Below are 20,900 nucleotides of genomic sequence, written 5' to 3' on the forward strand. Positions count from 1 at the left end.
AGCATAATTATCTAATGAAAGTACGTGTGAAACGGAGAGGTAGAGTAAATATTAATTTGATTTAGATTTTTTTTATCTTTCAATTAAAAAAAAAGAAAAGCCACATCATTCACTTGCCTGATGAGTAGAAGCAGATGAAATTAAACAAGCCATGGATTTGTAAAAATTAATTAGATAATTGCCCCCCAAAAAGTGGTTAAGGCTGCACTAATTATTATCTTTATATTAACAATGGATCAAATGAGTAAAAAGAAAGCAAGAAAGTGGTTGTAATAGTGATGAACCCACAGAGTTCCCCTCAACAATACACAACCGCCTCCCAGGACATACGTTGGTATCCTACTAATTAGAACCAAGAAATAGCTTTTGAATGGAATGAAAGGCCGGCATAATGACGTTTATTTATAATAATATAATTAGGAGGTTTTCAAATTTGAAGAGAGTGTTGATCTGCTCACAGTTAACGTAACTTATTTGGTTGTGAATATGATATCTGTCAATAAACCTTTGAGTCTCTTGATGATCATTATTTGGCACTTTGTAAACGTAAGGAAGTGTTTAGTTTATTTCACAAAAGATCTGCGGTCTCTTGAAGCGAGAGACACGTAAGTGTTTATTAACATTAACATTTTTTTTTAACCCTATCCCCACACCATCCTCTACCAATTAACAGACGTTGATCTCGTTTCTCATAAGGACCTGCTTGGGACGCAACTTGTTTGCTTAACTTGTAGGAGATATTATGCAATAAAGCACCTTTACTACTAGGGCAAGGAGACCGATACACAACTACAGAGAACCCCAGCAGACACATGGAGACATCTCAACATTTGTACGAAATAGAAATGCTCTGAATAATTGAAACACAACAAGCAGATGTTGGGTTTGTACACTAAAAAAAAAGCTTCCAGAATGTAAAATGATTGAGGCAAAAAAAGCTGCTGCTTTGGATTCCATCACATTAACAGCAGAAGAATGCTGCTCTCCTGGGTTTGGAGAACCACCGGTTTGCTGTCACAGTAAAGCCCACATTTCCACTGTGTTGTGCTGGACTGCTTTCTATGTTTGTGCCTTTTAAGGCGTTTACGTTTTCTAGCATCACAACGTGTCGCGCTCTCTCCGGGCCACTGCACTTTCTCTTCGTCTGTTCATTCACTGTCTGTCTGCGTTTTCCAGCCCCTGCAACCTTATGTCCAGCAATTGTGGGCAGCTGTTCTCCAAATGGAATGACCTAGCCATTAACGAGCGAACATAAAAGGTGTGTCGCTCAAAGAGTACTGCACATTGAACCTCTATTTTTCCCGCCAGCTAGTCACAAGACTCCAAAAATGTGTAATGTATACAAGTCATCGGCTTGTTCCACTCCCATTAAAGTGCACAAAGGGATCAATGGATGCGCCTTCAAAAACACGTCTGTTCTGTCTCGTTACAAAATAGTTGACATTTACGAAATGCAACTTTTGTCGGCTCGACACCGGGCCGCACAATCCCTCCTGACACCTGACTGCTCCGGGCTCATTTCCACCAATCGGACCCCACTCTCTCCTGCAGGACATCCTTGTTGCGCTGCACTCGGAGAAACGGTGCCCCCCCCCCCCCCCCCGCCAGCCCGCCCCTTTTTTCTGCCATTCAGGAAAATGAAAGTCAGAGAAGAGTCACGGAAAGCACACGTCTTGTGCGACAGGGGCCTTTTTAAAAGGAAGAACAAAAGGTCTTTCTCCTTCATTTCCCATTAACCCCGATGCTCCTTCCGCACACAGGAACCATGGCGACCCCGCCGGCCCATGTCACATATCTCATCCGGCTGCGGGGACCGCTTCCTATGGGGGGGATGGTGACATTTAATGTGGGGAGGGGGAGGGGGAGGGCGCTATCTAGCTGAAGTCCTTGGCTGGTAAAAACGGTGGGTGTTGATATTTGTCCCCGGTCTCACTGATACGCGAGGACACACTCCCCGATAAGCCAGGAGCTGGGAAGACATTGATGAAGTCTGGAGTGGAACTGACAAGCCCCGTAAGTGGATGGCATCGTCACGAGAACCGGCCCGTTACGCTCGGGATTAGATTTTTGATTATTTGACGCAGGTGACTCGGCATCGGCGTACGTGTGGCATCTCCTGCCACGTGCCTGTGCCTCCCAGTTTCTAATCAGCAGACCTCACCCGCGTCCCTTTTATTTTCTGCTGCCTTTCCTGTGGACGCTGTAAGTTTTCCACTCCACAGCACACGGTTTCGCAGTGATCCACCAGGGCTCGCACAAATCCTCATTTCCACGTGATAAGAGACGAAACACCACTGTAAAGAGACCGGTTTATTCATGGATAGGACACGAGAGAGTCCAAAGGCTTACAGTTTGTCCGTCCGGAGCGTCGCATCCGCCCCACAACGCCGCGAATATGAAAAACTAGTTGCAAGAAGAAAAAAAAAAAAAAAAAAAAGAAGCCTCTTCAAGTGAAAAACTGAGCTTTCTTTTTTGCTAATGTTTAATTAATCAGGGGTGTCAAAAGGGAACAACAAAATCAACAAAGAGACGCCAATTTCCATTTCTTGTGCGTTATTCCCAGCGGCGAATCACAGAAGGCTGTCAACCACCACTTCCCCCCCCTCTACCCCGTCGCCGTGGCGGTCCCTGCACCGCACCGGGGAGAAACCCTGGGAGAGCCGAGATCCAAGACGACGAGCAGCGTCGCTCAAGGAACAAAGTTCAGACAACAACAGCTCACTGTTATTCTATGTTTACACAGATTATTTTGCACTCGGTTTTGTTCCTTTTTAGCTGCCACCACGGCGGCTTCAAAAAAAAAGAAAGAAAAGAAATCCTGATCATGAGGCGCTGAGAGCTAAGTCGAGCGTTACCGCGAGCAACCTGACGTAAAGGCTGCAACCCACAGATGGGATTCACCAAAAGACACTCTGCTACATACCTAGCACCATCTGCCCTGGCGTGTAATGTCAGCAGACGTGACAGGTAACACGGGGGAACTCGACGAGGAGAAAAGCCCCAATAACAACAGACCTCAGCACCCCTTATGTCAAAAAAAAAAAAAAAAAAACGACACAAAGAGGCGCTCTGATCTCCTTCCTGCTACTGATGGAAACGTTTTCTGCGAGACTCGTGCTGCTCTGGGGTCAGTGGCAAAGTGCCCCCCCCCCCCGGAGGAAGAGAAAAAGAAGAAAGAAAAAAAAAAAACAGTGTACTGATCCACTTACGAGCCTCTGCCAGTCCTAGATGAGCAATACATCTGAATTATGTGGTCATTTAAATGCATGCATGGAATAAGAATGTGAATGTATGAATATATATTAGCATGCCACGGGTTGTGAGCCATCTTGTGGGGGGGGGGGGGGTGGAGAGAAGTTAGCTTGTGGTTGGTAGCATCATTTGGTGCGGACACACTAGGAGGAAGTGGAATTGACTTTGGCTTCGTCCAGTTCATCTACAATTACACTAAAAGGCTTGAATCCTCAGAATAAATAGCATCCGTGCACAGACATCACTACACGGAGGTTTGTTGAGCCTTAATGCTTTATTGTGTCAAGGAGGGGCGTGTTTGTGTTTGTTGCACTGCAGTGCTTTAACATTTTCTACAACAGATTTACCAACATATTCTTTTCGGAACTTTTGAAGCGTCCCATGAATATTTGATCGCAACAATAACTAGCTATACCATGTCACTGGCGGTCACTTGAATAAAGTTAAAACACTCGATGACTGCACCACACCGAACGGAGGAAACTGCTGTGTCCACAGGCAGATCGAAATGTGCTTTTTCCTCTTCTGTGTGTATGTCAAGAACCTTTCGAGACGTGTGCATTTGGCCTGTTGCACGTTGTTTGTGAGTGGGCTGTTCTGCCGCATGATTGAACATTAGCATTAGGCAGCTTAGCACTGAGCTATGAGAGAAGTCCTAGTGATTGATCATAATTTAATTTGCTGAGATACCCGTAGCAAGCAGGCATGTAAATAGGCGCGCTCATTTCCCTCTATTTCCCATCCACTCATTATTTCGTATGCAATAGCCCATTAGTCTTGGAAAATCTCACACAGTGATTAGTGTGTGTGTGTGTGTGTGTGTGCGGCACACGGAGAGGAAGCCCGTCCAGGGGGGGTGTTTGAACTCACCCACAGCAGACATCTCAGGAACAGAGGCCCGGTAAGGGCCTTCGTTGAACTGCGGCGGGTTGTCGTTAATGTCCTGGACCTTGATGATGAACTCGGACGGCGGCTCCAAGGGCTCGTCCGTGTCGGCGTTGACCACCTGCGCCGTCAGCGTGTACTCGGCCTTCTCCTCGCGGTCCAGCCTCTTCATGGCGTGGATGTCGCCCGTCAGCTCGTTGATGGCGAAGATGGTGCCGGCGCCCTCGCCCGCCAACACGTACTTGATGTTTTTGCCGCCAACATCCAAGTCTGTGTGGAGCTGCAATTAAAAGAGGAAAAATAAAAGTTAAGGAGGTGGAATTCTGAGTATAAACATGTGAATGCAAGTTGATTTTAAGACTGTAAAGTGTAGTTTTTCTTTTTTTTTTCTGCTGCGCTTTTGTTGCAACTAGCGTAGCAGGGAGACTAAACGAAGCTCTACATAGCCTACACGTTGCTAAATGAGGCCCGCTGGGGGGGCATAACTTTATAAGAGGCTCGGGAAATGGACCTTAGCCTACATTGTTCCTCATTATACGTTGCAAATACATCATACAAACACATTGCGGGGGGATATTGCTCCCTGCAGTATGAAATCCAGAGAACGAAGAAGTGCTTTTGAATGTGCATTCCATAATACAGAAGAGTATCAGAATCCATAAAAGATTAAAGAGGGAAACGCTGCACACAATCATTCATCCTCGCCAATAGCTAGACCCATAGTTACTGGACAATACTGCCTGTTCCTCATTACTTTTGTAATTACAGTTTCATTAGTTCACTAAAGCTGCATTACGTGCTAGGCTGAGTGGATGGCTCCCACTCGCTGCATGGGCTGAGTGTAACTAATGAGTCTGACAAAGCCACATAAGGCACTGGAAACATCTGTGCACGGCTGTAGTTTACAGAAAGGAAAAATCAGAAGTGCAGAAGATACACCGGTGCTGGGTGGAAGGCCAGAGAGCTAACGTAATGAAATAGCATGCAGGGCTTTGACGTGAGGGAGGCGAGTAACTTTGCTTTAATTCGCATAAACACGAAGAGCCCTTGTTTCCCCCGCGAGTCACCTTTCACGTAATCCCCCTGATCCCCAAGATGAGTGACTTTCAGAGCGGAGGGGAGAGGCAGCGAGGAGGCCATTTACCAAGCCAGCGGTGCTGCAGTGCTTTTCGGCACGCGGCTGGCAGTCTCACTCTTTACAGTTTGTAGTTTTTCGTTAATATGCGCGCCGCTCAAAGAACGCACAAAGCCGCCGCGTGCACGACTCGCCACACAGCCACGCAAAGCAAAAACATCTGTATTCAGCAGCTTTAATTTCATTTCCTGCCACAGCGCTTCAAACCGAGGATCCCCAGGGGGAGCGGTTAGGGTGCAAAACAGCGAGGTGAAAATCTGCCGGTGAGAATCCCCGACCTCTAAACCCCCCCTGCAATGTTTTCAGAAGGCGGCTTTTATGCATATTCTCTCTCGGAGGTGTTGTTTGCAGACACTGACAAAGCACATTCACTTAAATTGTCACACCTTGCACTTTTGTTTTCCTAATTGTGCCATCATTTCACATGAAGGATGTAGCTCATTAACACAAATGCCTCGCAACATCCTGCACACTGAGAAACCCTTTAAAAGAGCTCAAATTAATGATGGTCTGTCATTGGTTTTTTTAATCCTACGTTTGAATTTGTTCACAATATATAGCTCGACTGTTACCTCGTTGGGAAGCAAATTGACTATTTCAACTTCAGTTTTGATTTTGGCATGAATATTTTTAGCTTCATTATGTCCTTGACAATTAAGACACCCTTTCTTCATTTTACATTAATAATGTGACATCCCCCATAGAGGAATGCAAATTTATTTAGACATGTAGTTGTTTGTTCTTGATTGAATCAGGTGTGCTCTTTGTTTTAGTGGGAAACAATGCCTGGTTGAATATATACAAATTTTACTTTCTTTTTGAATTGTTTGAATTCATGTATGAATTTTTGACAGCTGTGACAGCTGGTTTGAAATGATTTGCACAGGCAGAGGAGATGATTCCCATAAAAAAGGAACACTCAACAGCCAAACTACTGCATTGTAAATGTAATTGATGTGATGAAAGTAACGTAAATGAAAGATTCAAAATCCAGGCTAACAAAAACAGATATAATCTGAAATTCAGTCCTTGAGATGATGAGGCCTTTTATGTGCCAGCTATAGGTTGAGGATGCTGACACTTGCCTCCTCAGTTATAAGCACGCCGCCAGTGTACTAAATCAACGATCCGGTGACGAGTGGATGAAGGACCGGGGGTAGATGTACTGCACGGCGATTAGCAGATTGAAGGCAGCTTGGTTGCCTGAGCAGCGGATGCTCAGTGAAGTGTAATCAGGGAGTCTGATAGAGCTCAGGTGGGGGCCACGCCCCTACCACACACACACAGGGTACGACCTCGCCGGGACAAGATCTATACAAAAAAAAGAATATTTAACAAAATTTTGGAGGAGTTGCTCGTGTCTCTTTTAATTTTAAAAGTATTATATTGAATTGAAAATTCTTTTGACACTGGCTGGTTTGGCCTGGAATGTACCAACCAATCAGGAGTCTTCCCCCAATAGCGCATGGAGCAACCAAAAAAACAAAACAACCAACACATATCCACAACAACACAATGGAACTATTTTCTTGATTTTTCTATTTTAGAGGAACAATTTGTCAACATTTTAATGGAGTTACCACTTTGTCGAGCTGTCTAAGGAGCACAAGTCACGGATGGATGACTAAGTCCACTGCATCAAAAACGGCACAGTCTTTGATTTATTTTGAGAAAAATGAAAGAGGTTATGCAATCAATCATCGCTTCGCAAAAAATGCCTTCTCTTCTAGCACTGCGCTCTCTGAAAGTTGAGCCGAGCCGGCCTGAACCAGCTGCAATCCTCAGCTGACGTCTCCTTTAAAGGCCTCGGTCGCCCACTTCGTCGACAGCCTTCGCATTGGAGTGCACCAACGGTCATCAAACAGTACAATTACTGAAGGAGGTTGGGGTTCTGTCAAAGGTCCCTGTCATTAACCGAGTTGCCTCGGCAACTAAAAACAGCAACAAGATCTAGTGACATTGACAGCGGCATTCAGGAAACCAGAAGCAAACGGATGAGTGTCTGCCCGCCAAAAAACACCAGCAGTGTAAACGCAGCACAGATCAGTGCCCCGTAAGCCCGCTGGCTGTGAGGCCATGTCCTGTCTGTTTGGAGCCAAACAGAGTAGGATTGCTTCACTCTAGGAATGTAAAAAGAATTAACTTTTTGTTATTTGCACATTTTGAAATGCATTCATTGTGATTAATCGCACTTTGCTGGCGCTCATGATTTGACCGGCGGTGTTTGAAGTGCCAACATTCTAAGGGATGTAGTGGTGGTCCTCTGCGGACTTTGTTAGAAATCTTGAAATGGGAGAAGCCTAGCTGTTAGCTTAGCATAGCTTTAAGTGCTCTGATTGACGCGTGGAGGAATTCCTCTGCATGTCACACCTCCACTTGTTTTACTCCCCGAAAAAGCTCTCTCTACCCTCAGCTACCGTCTTGCTTTCTCCGATCTGACGTTAACTGACTGCAGCTAGCGGCGGTTTCGTTTCCAGGGTCATTTTTGTTTACTTCTGGCATAACGAAAAGACCTGGAAGTAAACAAAGTTGCGCCAACTCCGGGCAAAGTATTTTATCGCATGAATCTCAGCCACATTAATCGCATTAACACGTTAATGTTGACAACCCTGAATGCATACATTGCCATGAGTGAGTGCAGTGTCTCTATACGGGCTGAAGAAGTTATTTTGCCCTTTTTCACATCACTCGCTGTACTACGATGAAAAGACCGACGTTGGTTTGTATTTTGAAGCTCAAACTCAAAATGTGATGAAGAAAGCCTCGGTCAACTGAAGAAATGAACCAGCGAGAGTACTTTCAGAGGACTCCTTGTTCTCACACACATGCACGGCTCCATTTGTCAACCACAGCTCCCAATCAGGGGCTGCATGGGACTGCTTATCCTGTCAGTGGAGCATGTGCCAGTCTGAAGAGGAGCTTTTTTTTACGAGGAAAATCACTTGAACAATCACCGAGTACTAATGAACATGAGCCCACAACCTCCATCTCTCAACCCTCCGCCCCTGCCTCGGCTTTTTTGTATTGGAGTCCTACAATGAATGTTCTCCTTGTCAAGGCAGGTCGTAGATGGGACAAGTGTTCCCTCCTGTGCATGTGGCAGTAGGAATGCGGAGGCATGGGAGACGGAACTGGGAGTGGGGGGGAGGAGACGCTGTCGCTGTGATGCTGCTCGTCAGCTGGAAAACACTGCACCCGCTACGTGGGAATGCCTCATCCAAATTTTTACTTTTGGTACTCCTCCTCGTTGAGGGACTGTCACTTGTTTTGCTGAATTTGAGAAAACAACAGCAGTCCCTTCTGAGGGGACCCTGAGATCATGTTTGTTGGAAAGAAAGCTTTAATATTTGCATTCATTTTCGGGAAATTTTGGCCTTTCATCGCTTGAGGAAATGATTCATATGAAACAGCCATTAGGGGAAATGCATTTGGTCTGATCTGCACTAACTAAACCAATAACTAATACACGAGTAAGACAAATGGGGACCACCTACGCACCAAACTTAAACAGGAACCATGAAACTTTACACTCGTAATACTAGTGTCCACCCACACAGTTTTTTGGTCTTCATCCTCTGGTTTCACAGTTATGTCGATTTTATAAACAAATTCAATTTGAGACATTTAAATTACAGTGCCTTATTTACTAGCTTCAGCTAGGAGCTGTCAAATAAATGTTGTGTGGTAAAATTGACAACAATTCCATGTGAATTACACTCAAACAGTTGTTAAAAATAACAGAAAATGGAAACATTCAAGACTATTACAAATAATCCAATGTGTACAGAAGTGCAGAACCGGAGTTACTTTCCACCACTATGTAGAAGCATTGGATGTGATTTAATGTTGCAACAGATGCTAAATGACAAAAGTGTGGAGCAGCATGAAAATACGTGGTATAATGCAGCACTGTGTGCTCTGAATGTCAGGTTTGGGGAAGCCCTGATGCCGAAAGATCCGTTAAACAGAGGTTGCGTGACCAGACCTGGCGATCACGCTGGAGAATGTAATCCTACCCATTAAATATGTAGCAGCTTGCATGTTGTTATGTAAAATGTACGGAAACCCCAAAGCTGCGTGGACTAGTTTAGATAGCACCTGTTGTAACAGCCAGATGTTGACCTTTTTTACTATTCAGTTCAGTCTTTTTTATTGACCCAAATCCACCAAACATGGTCTAGTAATGCAGTGAGGGATCGACAGAAGGCAATTCATGGCCAAAACTGGTAAAGTCAGAGCCACCTTTCTCTTCCATCTGCACGCCCTTAGGCAACATTGGCCTAATAGTTACTTCTGATCAAAAATGTCTGGAAATGAATTGTTGCTTCCTCCCATTTTTGGGATTGTCGACGCGTGTTAATTACACCTACATGAATAATCTGTAATTCTAAATATTGCAATAACATTTTGAATGTACTGAACAGATGGTGCATGCATGATATATGATACACTTATCTATTCTTGGGAACATTTTCCTTCCAGTATGTCTGGTGGCGTGCTGTGTTTTATCAAATTGGACAGAAAAGTTCCCTTTTGGTTTGAACCATGGTGGACTTCACTGGAGCCAAACCATATAGAGAAAGAATGTGGTGCTGGAACATTGGAAATAAATAGATTCATTAGGAAATAGAGTAACATAAAATGCCAAATTGTGTAAATGCTGAAATATCTGATGGGTACATTTGCGTTTGTTGTACCAATAAAGATGTTTCCTTAGAGGTTGACTATCAGTTGTTGGTGTGTGGATTGATGGGCAATAGAACAATGATCGATAATGCTCTTCTGAGAGGTCAAACACGCTTCATGTAAGCCAAAAAGGGTAAGAAGTACCTGGCCTGTTTCCCTGTTCATTCATTATCACTGATAACACTCTTTCTTCATTTAAACAATGAGAAGGAGATGGTGTCATGACCCACATACAAGCAGAGGTGACGGTTTGTAATTGAAGCCATCCCCACTCAGGGAAGGTACAGTAATTACAATCAGTAGAGAGACTCCCCGTGTTATTCCTCCTCCACACAGCAGAGGGTCGAATAAACACAAAGCTTTTGTCTTCCGCTTCCATTCCAGTTTCAATTTCCTCTCAGACATTCATGAATTAATGAAACTAACAAAAAAACACGTGACAATTTGAGTGCAATCTGTATCCAAGGTCAATCAGGGCGACGGTTGTTCTCGGCCCATCCGTGCACTTGGAGCAATGGCACACGTGTTGCGTTCACTGCCGCCAGCGCGTTATTGCTTCTGGAGAATAAGTCAAAGTCAAAGCAGTTACCTTTAGCACGAGGTGGCAACACAATTAGATTTAGCCACCCGTGAAAAGCTTTTTGTTTGTGAGTACGGATGCATGGGAGGATGCATTTTAATCAGAGCAGGGTACAGTATCACCCTGGTGAGAGAGAATGGGGGGAAAATAAAAATAATTCTGCATAATGCAGCCAGCTCCTGGCTACAGTAGCTCTCACTTCTGCAGTGACCCATTGCATATGAAAGCGATGTTCGGTTTAGATTTTTACAGCCTGTTGTTACAACAAGAGAGCATCCGAGTCTGTTCATTGGCTTGTGCCCAAAGTGACCGTCAAACTCAGGCGGCCAGGTAAATAACAAGCAGGACTTCTGGGGAAGCACTTGTGCTGATCAGGCCAGGCGACGAACTCAGGCAGGCAGAGTACACTCTGTGATTAAAAAAAAAAAACATTTCAATAGAGAAAGAAATGTTCAAGACAATAGCGAGGCAGGGCTGTGCAAATGAGCTGGGCTGCAGCGCACACGCTGGGTGTTACAGAGGAGGTGGATTTCGGCAGCGTTAACCTCGACTGCTGTCATTACCCTACCTGTGGGCACGAAACTCATCGGCATACACAGCGTGCCCGGAGGCGAGGTGGGTGTGGAGGTGTGCAAAGCCAAACAAGCATAATTAAGGAGCACAACAGTTTTCTCTTTCTTCGGCGTGGCTGACCTAATCAAATCAAGGAAGGAGATTGATTTCACGAGGTGCAGATGGATCCCGTAGCAAGTCTAATTCAATGTGCCGGCTCGCCAATATGATGTGTGTTTTCTCGGTCCAGATGGTGCTGCCCGGGTTTGTAATTCACATTTCAACATTTTACTACACCGCCCCCCCCGCCGCCCCGCCTCCCCTGCCTCCTTCCCTTTCACTCTGTCACAGGATTTTTTTTTATTTAATCTATTGTTTTCTACCACAGAGTAAATGAGGGTGGATGTAGATCTGATTGGCACAGATGAGCTTGTGATACTTTCAACGAAATCACAGGATCACATGACAAACAACACATGCAAGTTGTGAGTCTCATGATGGAAGGCGTTGTTGCTCATGTTTAGGAAAAAAAATAAATAATAGAAAATGAGTCAAAGCTAGTACAGTGTATCCGAGAGGTCACACAACAGATTAGTTAGAAGAGGGGGGAATTCTTTTTAATTGACTTAAGGTAGGGACATAAATAAACCAATGAGAGCCTTTTAAAACGGTTGCCGTGGCTCCTAAAGGAGCACTTTGAAAAGGACAACAGATTATTTATCAATATGTGGATTGATGGTACACACTATATAGAGGAGTAAAAAATAACGTACTTTACACCTTTTGAAAACTGGCCTTAGCAAACACGGAGAGGATAGGAGGAGGTAGCATTGGACGTGGGACAGGGCAACCCGGAAACCAGTCATTCGCAGTGGGAACAGTGAAGAAAAAAATTCATATTCTGATTCTGTTATGTATTGCAATCAGCAGGTTTCAGGAGGAGTTTTGTATTTAGAGCATATATAAACATGCAAATATTACCATAATTGGAAGAAAAGAAGTGCCGGAGCCCTGCTTTTTCCTGTAAATGCAGATGTGCTCCCCAGTGCCTGTTGGAGCTGTCAAAGTCATTGTTCTCAACCTGAGAAGCCTTGCAAATTATAGCCAGTTTCAATTCCAACTGCCACAGCTGTAAAAGGCATGCACTGCTGGCGTCGAAAAGATTTCCAGTAAGTTCCCTGTATGGGGGACTTGAAAAATGGGCTCTGACAGCTTCTGCTAAGCACTTTTGTTTGTCTTATGGCAAAGCCTCCACCGTGGGCCCTTTCTCAGAAAAAAACACTGCATCCTGGAGCTGTGATGCATCAATTGTTAATGGGCACTAAACCGCTTGATGACTGAAACATTCGTACCATTGAATGCCAACAGCTGCTCCGTCATGTAAGGACGGCGGTCAGATCCACCAACAAATTACAGGTTGAGACCAACCGCTGCCAAACAAACAGGGGATCACAACCTCTTTGTCTAACGCATCAAAGAGTAGCGGCTCTGATCTCATCGTGTGGGATCATATCCAGGCTGCATCATTTTGACATCAGTAACAATCCTTTGTCCAAAGTGATGCTGTGAGGATGCTCACATTCAAAAGAACACGCAGCGTCGCTCGACAGGATGCAGCTCTGATGTAGGCGGGTATTGGAAGGCAGCGTTTTGCTTCGGCCTATGAGAACAAAAAGCAAAGAAAATGAGGGCATCATTAGCTGTATTAATAATCACCTGCCCCTCCCTTCCTCCAGAAGCCTTATAATATCAAGAACCATTAGACATGCAAATAACAGCTCCATCCATGGGATTAGGAAGGAAAGAGAAAAATGGAGAAGAAGCATGGCTCTGGCAGAAACAATTAAGACATCCTCTTCGCGGAAGCACTTGGCAGCAGCCTTCCCGACTGGTAGAAGGGGGGGGGGGGGGGCAGGAGAGGTCCTTTGGCTGGGAAGCAACGTCAACATGCTTGTCTGAACGAGTGTGCAATCACGCGGCGCGTGGCTTTGAGACGTCAGATCACCTGGGAGTGGACGGCCGCCACCCGGCACAAAGCTCTCCCCCGGCTGCGTGTCACGATGCCACTGCGAGCGCCTCCCACTCAGTCTGGAGCGCCGGGGCGGGAGGCGGCAGGGAGAACAAAGGAGCGGAAAATCAGTGGACGAGGGAGAGAAGCGGACGCAGAGTCGCCTCTGCTGTGTCTGAAGGGTCGGACGTGTTCCGTTCTGGGCCTTCACTTCCACGTCCAACGCGGAGTGGCCTGCAACGTCCAAGGCCTGTCGCGCTTGCATAATCATGTCCCATAGCCATGGGTCAGCTTTCACACCCCGCTGCACTTCTCCGAAAAGCACAAAAACAGGAGGCGGCAAGCAGCGTCGCAGCCTGCAAGTCCTGGTGGGAAACTTGAGATGAAGTAGACCTAGAAAGTGTCATTTAGTCCTTCCTTCTCTGCTCAGAAAATGGGAAGCCAGCATGGAAATTGCCTTGCATACCAATTTCCCTGATTGCCTTGTTACCTTTCACTTACTTCCAAATGATCTTGATTTTTTCACTTGATAACAAAGCTGCCACAGAAAAAAAATCAATCTTTTGTCTGTTAAAAGGTTACCTAAAGAAGAAAACAGGTTAGGCCCGGGGGGGGGTATTCAAGTTGTAAGATCCTACGGATGAATTAAAAGGGCTTTGTCGAGACCAGTAAAAACGGGTAGTCTCGCTATCAATCAATAAAAGACAGAGAAAAGTAAACATGCCAACTGTCCGCCTCACTCCGGCGCCCTGGAGAGGAACACCAGACAGCCGGTAAAAAAAAAAAAAGTAAAATTGAGTCAAAAGTGACTCTCTGAAACGCTCGCGTCTCCTCACATCTCTCTCCCTTTCGCTCTTTATCACTCTCTTCCTCCTCTCCCACTACCGCTCTGGGTCTTTCTGTGGAATTGCCCGTCGGTAATGTCAACAGAGATTTCACGGCACAGTGCCGGTGCATCTGCCGGGCTCACATTTCCCCTACCTGTGATTTACATCAGAGAAGAGGCTCATGGGGGATTTTCCATGCCAGTGGAGAGGGGGGGGGAGTGCAGGCGCTACCCTGGGGCTTGACGCAGGAAGGCACTCTAACAATGGTGGCATAGACCACCCGACTGAGAGATGCTTTTATTGCAAAGAGAAACCTGCATGACTGCATTCAGACTCCTTAAATGTCACCCTTCTCCTCCTTCGGCACACGGCTCTCACGTGGTTATTTCCAGCACATGTATTAGTATGTTTGTGGGCATGTGTAACATGTGTTTAAGTTGGAATATTCTTTCAAATTATATATATATATAATTATATAGTATCAAAAGTCTAATAAATAAATGTATTGAAGAGAGATGATATGTATTTAGTGCATTATTACTAACCAGATGTATACATGTATGTATGTGGTGTATTGTATTGTCCTAATGCTGTAAAAGGAACAAATGAAACTAAGGCTGCATTTATACTGATAAAATCGCCACCATTACCACTAACACCGTTCATCTTTTCTGCGATTTCAACCTCTAAACCTGCAGAGGATCCTAAATGATAAACATTATGAAATAGTTAATGCTCCTCCTTTTAGTTGCTAGTGTGACTTACGTGCAACGCTACAACAGCTGCATGCTGCTCCATTCCTCCCACAGCTGAAACCCCAAATGTATTAGCGACAACAAGCGGGCCATCCGTCACATGTTCAGCCAACAGATGAAGAAGCGACGGTTGTCATGTCCGCAGCTAACTAGCGGGGAGCGTCAAGGTCTTTTGTCTCCAATAATAAGACGTGAGGGCTCGAGTCATTTTGGCATCGCACCACGTCTCGTTCCTGGAAAGACAGGCGGTGCAGAGTGTGCATGCTGGACTACATCCACACTGTGTGTGTGTGTGTTTGACACATCCTTGCTTGCAAAAACGTGTAGAAATCACAGGCTCTAGCATGCGTGCGTGTGTGTGTGTGTGTGTGTCCCCGTAGGAATGGCCCCCTCCCTATTACAGCTGACTGGTAGATGGATGCTGGCTGTCACACCTGCCTGACTTTGTTCCTGCCAGATGCGGCGGGGTCACAGGGAAAGCGCCCAAACACTCATCAATCTCAACCATTGTCCAACATTCTCTCGGGCTCCGGCAACAGCTTCCAATATCCATTTAGTCGCTCCAGATGCTGGCAGAAAACTGCTTACACACAGAAATGGGGTGGCCAAACCTATTGACCCGCGCTGGTGGGCATGGCTGGATGAAAAAACAAACAAACAAAAAAAAAAGGAGGTCACAGGATGGGGAATAATCTGTTAAGAGCTGGTGGAAAAACCAATGTTTGAGTCGGCGCCCCCCCCCCCCTACCTCTGCAGGGTCGTCATTGTCGTCAGACAGTGAAAGAAATTGAATGTGGTTTGTTTACCGGGTGCGATGGCGAGAGCGTGTGCCAGTGGGCTCCGGGTCTTTGCGTTTAATCACAACAGAGCTAAACACAGGAGTCACATTGAGACGAAGCAGGACGGAAGGAGACTGGAAGGTCTAAAGGACGCAGGAGCAAAAACCACACCAATCACATAACGTTAACAAATAGTTCCGGGGGGGGGGGTGGGGGGGGAGGTGAATGCAGCCCCGTTAAAAGTTTGGCATGGTATCCGAAAGTGGCACGTCATGGAGTTTAAGCGTGCTCATACACATAATCCTTCTGCGGGTGGCTTATTTGTGCTTCGTACCTCTCCGAAAACACACACACACACACACACACAAGCCATGGTGACGTCTCCGAGCAGGTGAGAGTCCTTCAAAGGTGTGTTTGGAGTCTCTTCGGTCAGCCGCCATCGCTGTGGGTCCTAACGTCGTGTGGCGGAAGGATGTTTTCCTTTGACAACACAACATTTTCTTTTCACACGTGGTGGTTACTCAGGGTGCTAAAATGCTCGCTTTCTCTCTCTCTCTCTCCAGCATTCATCTCGCTGTCTTTTTCCTCATTTCCACTCCTCAGCTCCTTCTCTCCCTTTTTAATTCCCTCCCCCCCCCCCCCCCCCCCCCCCCCCTCTTCTTCTCTGAGGCCTCCTGAGGGTTGGGGAATAATTTACACAAACATAACAGGCGAATGGAATAAGCGCTCATGTTGTTTACGGGAGGGATGAGTAGAGAGAGAAAAAAAAAGGGGGGGGGGGGTAAGAAATCATCACAGCGTGCGTTTCTATTCCTGCATCCACATTAATCGGGGGGGGAGATGGAAAGTTGGTACGCAGATGCACTTTGATGCTGTCACTCACACGGTGTGGGGCTTTTGATTAAGGCCTCGGCGGTGCATCTGAGGCGCTGTGACCGCACTTAGCAAGCTGGAGCCGTACCGGGCAACTCTGGATCACCCCCCCTCAACGGCCTCTCTGTCTCTCTTTGTCTTTCTCCCTCTCCCAACTCGTCGCCCACTAGGGGAGCTTCGATACTGAAAGATAACAGCATTAATTTGCCAGTGCTGGTAAAGCGGGAGGCGATGGGGATGTCATGCAATGTCATGGTGTATAAGTGAGAATTTTCCCGAGAGAACACTTTTTTTTACACATTTCAGGTGATCATTAACACACATGTAACTGAGTGCATTTACCTGAACACTACTTAGAATGTGTGCACTTTACTTGAGTATTTCCAATTACCAGTGTGTGTGTGTGTGTGTGTGTGATCTCGTTCCAAACTTTTTGTTTTCATTGCCTACGTTGCTCATAATAGGCCAGTGTTGCCGATTTGATTTAGTTGGAGCTACTGCTTCAAGCTATTTTTATTGTAAAATAGTTGGCAACATTAAGCTTGGTATTTAAATAAGAAAATGTTTCCTATCTAGGTAACTCTTCCACCCGAACACACACCCTATGCATTAATAACAATATTCCAATTCGGTGACCACTCTGCATCGATTGATCCTCGAAATACATCTTGCTGTATTTTTTATTGTACGGCTCTTATAAAATGGATGTAGGTACTTCCTCCAAAACATCAGTAATATAAAAAAGCATTAGCTGGTTGTTATGGCTACATGGTGGTTGCTCTGGTTCTACTTTCAGGCCCTCAGACCCTGCATAATGAAGGGCCTGGTGCAAACAATACACCTCAAAGAAAAGATCATTGTGATGGTGTTTTCTCTTTGATTCTGTGGATGTATGAAATGACAGAATGTCCTTTCAACATGATCTTTACATATCTGGCACAAGGTCACCCCGCCCTGTCCGTTCATACTGTACTGTAATTTGCTAATGCTTTCGGATGTAACGGCCAGAATATTCTGATACTTTTTGTGGGAAAAAAAAAAGTATCTTCCATCTGTGACTTCCCACAAGCCTATTAACTAGAATGCCACATAACCACCATGTCCCCAGTTCTATTCTTTTGTTCGATGTTTCGACCTTTGTTGCACATCATCCCACTCGTTTCTCTCTGAGTGTCTCCTGCCAATGAATGAATATACTAAAAAACTCATTAGCAAAAGGGTTTTACAATAGAGAGAGTCATCCTTCATTTTTTTTTTACCTTAAATAGACGGGATGGCCTTCGTGGAATTGTTTTGTTGGATTGCTTTCGGTCTCCCAGCGACTCGCTTCCCTTTTACTCCATTGCATCAGCACTGTTGCTTTGAGTGAAAATGTGAGATAATCAAACACCTCATGGAGCATAAAGCTAATCTGGGCTCAAAACCCCTTCACTTAAATAAAACATAAAGCGATATAATATGGTGTTTCTTTGAATGGAAGGCATCTGAATCTCAATTAAATGCCGCGACCAAAAAATACACTGTGGTTCTCAACTTGTCTGGCTCCGGGACCCACCTTTACCCCTTAATGACGAGCCGCGACCCAATTCGATAGGTCAACGGGCTGGCGGTTAGGGGGGGGGGGGGGGTTGCGCAAGTTAGCTAGCTGACTGAAAACATGGACGGACGAGCCGGAAAAACACTGACACTCCGCTGCATTAGAGAAAGTCCTTTCAAAATAAAATCCCGGGATATTTTTTTTTTTTTCATGCAATGGCCCGCGACCCACTCATTTGTTTTGGGACGCAGAGAACGTTGGGACATGGAAGTTAAATAAATTAAGCTTCCCTTCATGTCGTTTTTTTTAATATACATGAGAGAAGAAAAAAAAAAAAGAAGAGATTTTAAATAATCAATGAAGTGACTCATCTGTGTGTTGTGTGTGAATCCGCACCGATGGTTCGAGCTGTAGGTATTTATTAAACTGCAGAAACTCAAAGCAACTGAGTGTTATACGTATGGCGTGTGAAGGGAGGTGCAGTGTGCTCGACCCCCACAGCTCCGAGACTCGGCATCTTTGACTCATTTGTGCTCAAGTTCTTTCATCGTCAACGACCAGTGCCAAAGATGTTGATTTAAGTAATAATACATCGCGTCCCAAACCAACATAAACTATTTGCAAACGCTCAGAAATGATGTGACACTTTTATCAAGAACATGATGAATGGTGAAACGGTGCCGTACTTGAATAGTGCTCCTCTAGTCTGGTCATTAACCCATTTACACCCATTCATGCCCTGATGATAGGAGATACCACACACCGTCACCCCCCCCCCCCATCGGTAACTAGCATTCACACACCGTAGTCAGTCGTCTGATTGAAAGACAACGCTGCTCTCTACTCACTCACAGCAGCGAATCGCTGGCGCCCCCCCCACCTCCCCCTTTCTCAACTCGGCTGAAGGTTCGATGAGTTTGACGCTTTTTTAATAAAAAACAATGCATGAATCTTGATGTTTTAATGATTGTCTATTTGCGAGGACGAAGGGTGGAAAACAGCCTTTCGGCGAGCAGAGACGGAGTGACACTTCCACAGTACGATGACACTTCCACTCTGCCGCCCACTCCGCCGCACGACCACACTTCCTCTCCGCCCTCGCCGAGTCCCCGGGGACATCTCCCATGCACGCTGGGTGTCACAGCAGACGGATGAGTAGCTTTAGCAGCGCAATGCCATTTCCCCTTCTCACACTAAACTGTCACCCACCCCACTCCCCCCCCCCACCACCACGTTTTCCTGGCCTGCCGGGCCTTCGTGCTTCTTGGCCCGAACTGTGATTCCCTCTCACACACACACACACAACAAGGATGAGGACCACAAGTCCCTGCCTCGCTCTCTCTCTCTCTCTCTCGCTCCCTCGCTGTGATTTGCACTTGGTGGGAAACCGCCGCGCTGGCCATGTCGCATCCATCCCGCTAACCGGCTCGGGGAGGCTCTTCTTCTTTCCAGGCTAAGTGAGTGCCAGATTGCATTCGTGCCGCATCGCTAAAAAGGTCACAGAACGAGATCTCGCCACGCAGCCCACGCGGCTCAAAAACCCCACAGCAGACACGGGTCGTCACCGCCAGATCGCTAAACAATAACACGATGCTTTACATGAGACGGCATGAAATCCATCTGCACTGTTTTACAAACGACACTTTTGACCTTTTCATAGAGCTGTTACGACGCTCTCTGTCGTATGAATGATGGACGATTTTAAGAGCAATGACTGGTGTGACTGAGTACAACATTTTGGCCTGCACACACACACACACACATACCGCCAAAAGATGTGTGCCCAAGTATCTCCTACCACTAGTAATCATTATTAGGACGGTTGCCACTGGAAATTATCATAGGCAGCCTACTGTTGTTTTGCTTTTTGCTCTGCTGTCCAATGACTGGAGAATAAACTGGGAGGAAAAAGAATAAAACAAATCATGAAGACAGTACACAACATACAGAATATTCAAGAGGGGAGAAAAAGACCCCCAAAAAAAGTCTTGCCAGTGGAATTCAAGGCTTGCCAATGTAAAAGTCGAACGCCACTAAAAATACAAAAATGTGTGACCAATTTGCTGCCATTCATGTTGGGGGAAGTAAGAGTCGGGGGGCTTTCTGAATGACGCCTGAGACGATACACGTACACCGCACACTGAAGAGAGGGGTTCCACCAGCATTGCCATTAATTTGTATCAATACTCTGGTTAATAGAGTTCTTTGGGCCAAAACGCATTAGGCCCTGTGGTACAATCCACCCCCTGCTCTGTTGCTCCTCCAAATCTCCCGTGAACCTTAGAGCCTCCCTTTTTCCAGCGGTGTCATCACAGAGAGCCGCACTTTTCCATTTCTGGAGGGAGAAAGGGACAGGGGGTAAAAAGCCTCTTCCAGTATTACATCTTTTCTACTTTATTACCAGTCTTGTGGGAAAATGGGGGCAGCTCTGCAGCCAGGCTATCTGTTTACATTTTCTTTACAAGACGATATTGGAATTATAATTGTGTTGTATGGCGCCTTCTTTCGTTGCTTTGCTTTGTTTAAAAGGTCCTGTGGACCTGGAGAGATGAAGAAAAATGGACTCCCTTTTGAGGAATTTGATTACTGAGGAAGAAAATGCAGCTGCACACTGGCTTTTTTCTCTCCTCTTCTTTTCCCCTTTTTTTTTTTTCCTCCAGGTGCCATTCTCTGGTGATGCTCAATATCAGAATCGGAATGGCTTGCTGCAACGTGGCAAACGCACGTGACATTTTCTTTTTTTTGCAAACATGCAAAAAATATATATATAACATGACAGTGTGTTATGGATAATTATGAAATAGATTATTACAAATTAATATTTCTGTGACCAACATATAATATTAAAGCGGTTTTATTGACTCGAACCTACCATATTTCAAATTAATCACACATTTTGAAATTCATTAATTGCGATAAAACGTGTAATATTCTTCATTTCAAAAATCTGAGTATTGGAATGTGTGTATTTAGACACTTTGGTTAAGTGATTAATTTTATCATAAACACAAAACTACAGATATTAGATCAT

At 45.4% G+C, this 20,900-nt stretch overlaps 1 protein-coding gene across 2 annotated transcripts in view; it reads right to left on the reverse strand.

Annotated features, from left to right (window-relative positions):
- Window positions 1-20,900, reverse strand: part of cdh8 (cadherin 8) — an 80,583-nt gene that overhangs the window by 44,354 nt on the left and 15,329 nt on the right. For both annotated transcript variants that reach the window (XM_037488740.2, XM_037488731.2), the window contains exon 3: window positions 4,123-4,417. In XM_037488740.2, the coding sequence (XP_037344637.2) occupies window positions 4,123-4,417 (295 nt within the window). The remainder of the gene's footprint in view (window positions 1-4,122; window positions 4,418-20,900) is intronic.

The sequence above is a fragment of the Pungitius pungitius genome, chromosome 4, assembly GCF_949316345.1.
Source record: "Pungitius pungitius chromosome 4, fPunPun2.1, whole genome shotgun sequence".
NCBI lineage: Eukaryota > Metazoa > Chordata > Actinopteri > Perciformes > Gasterosteidae > Pungitius > Pungitius pungitius.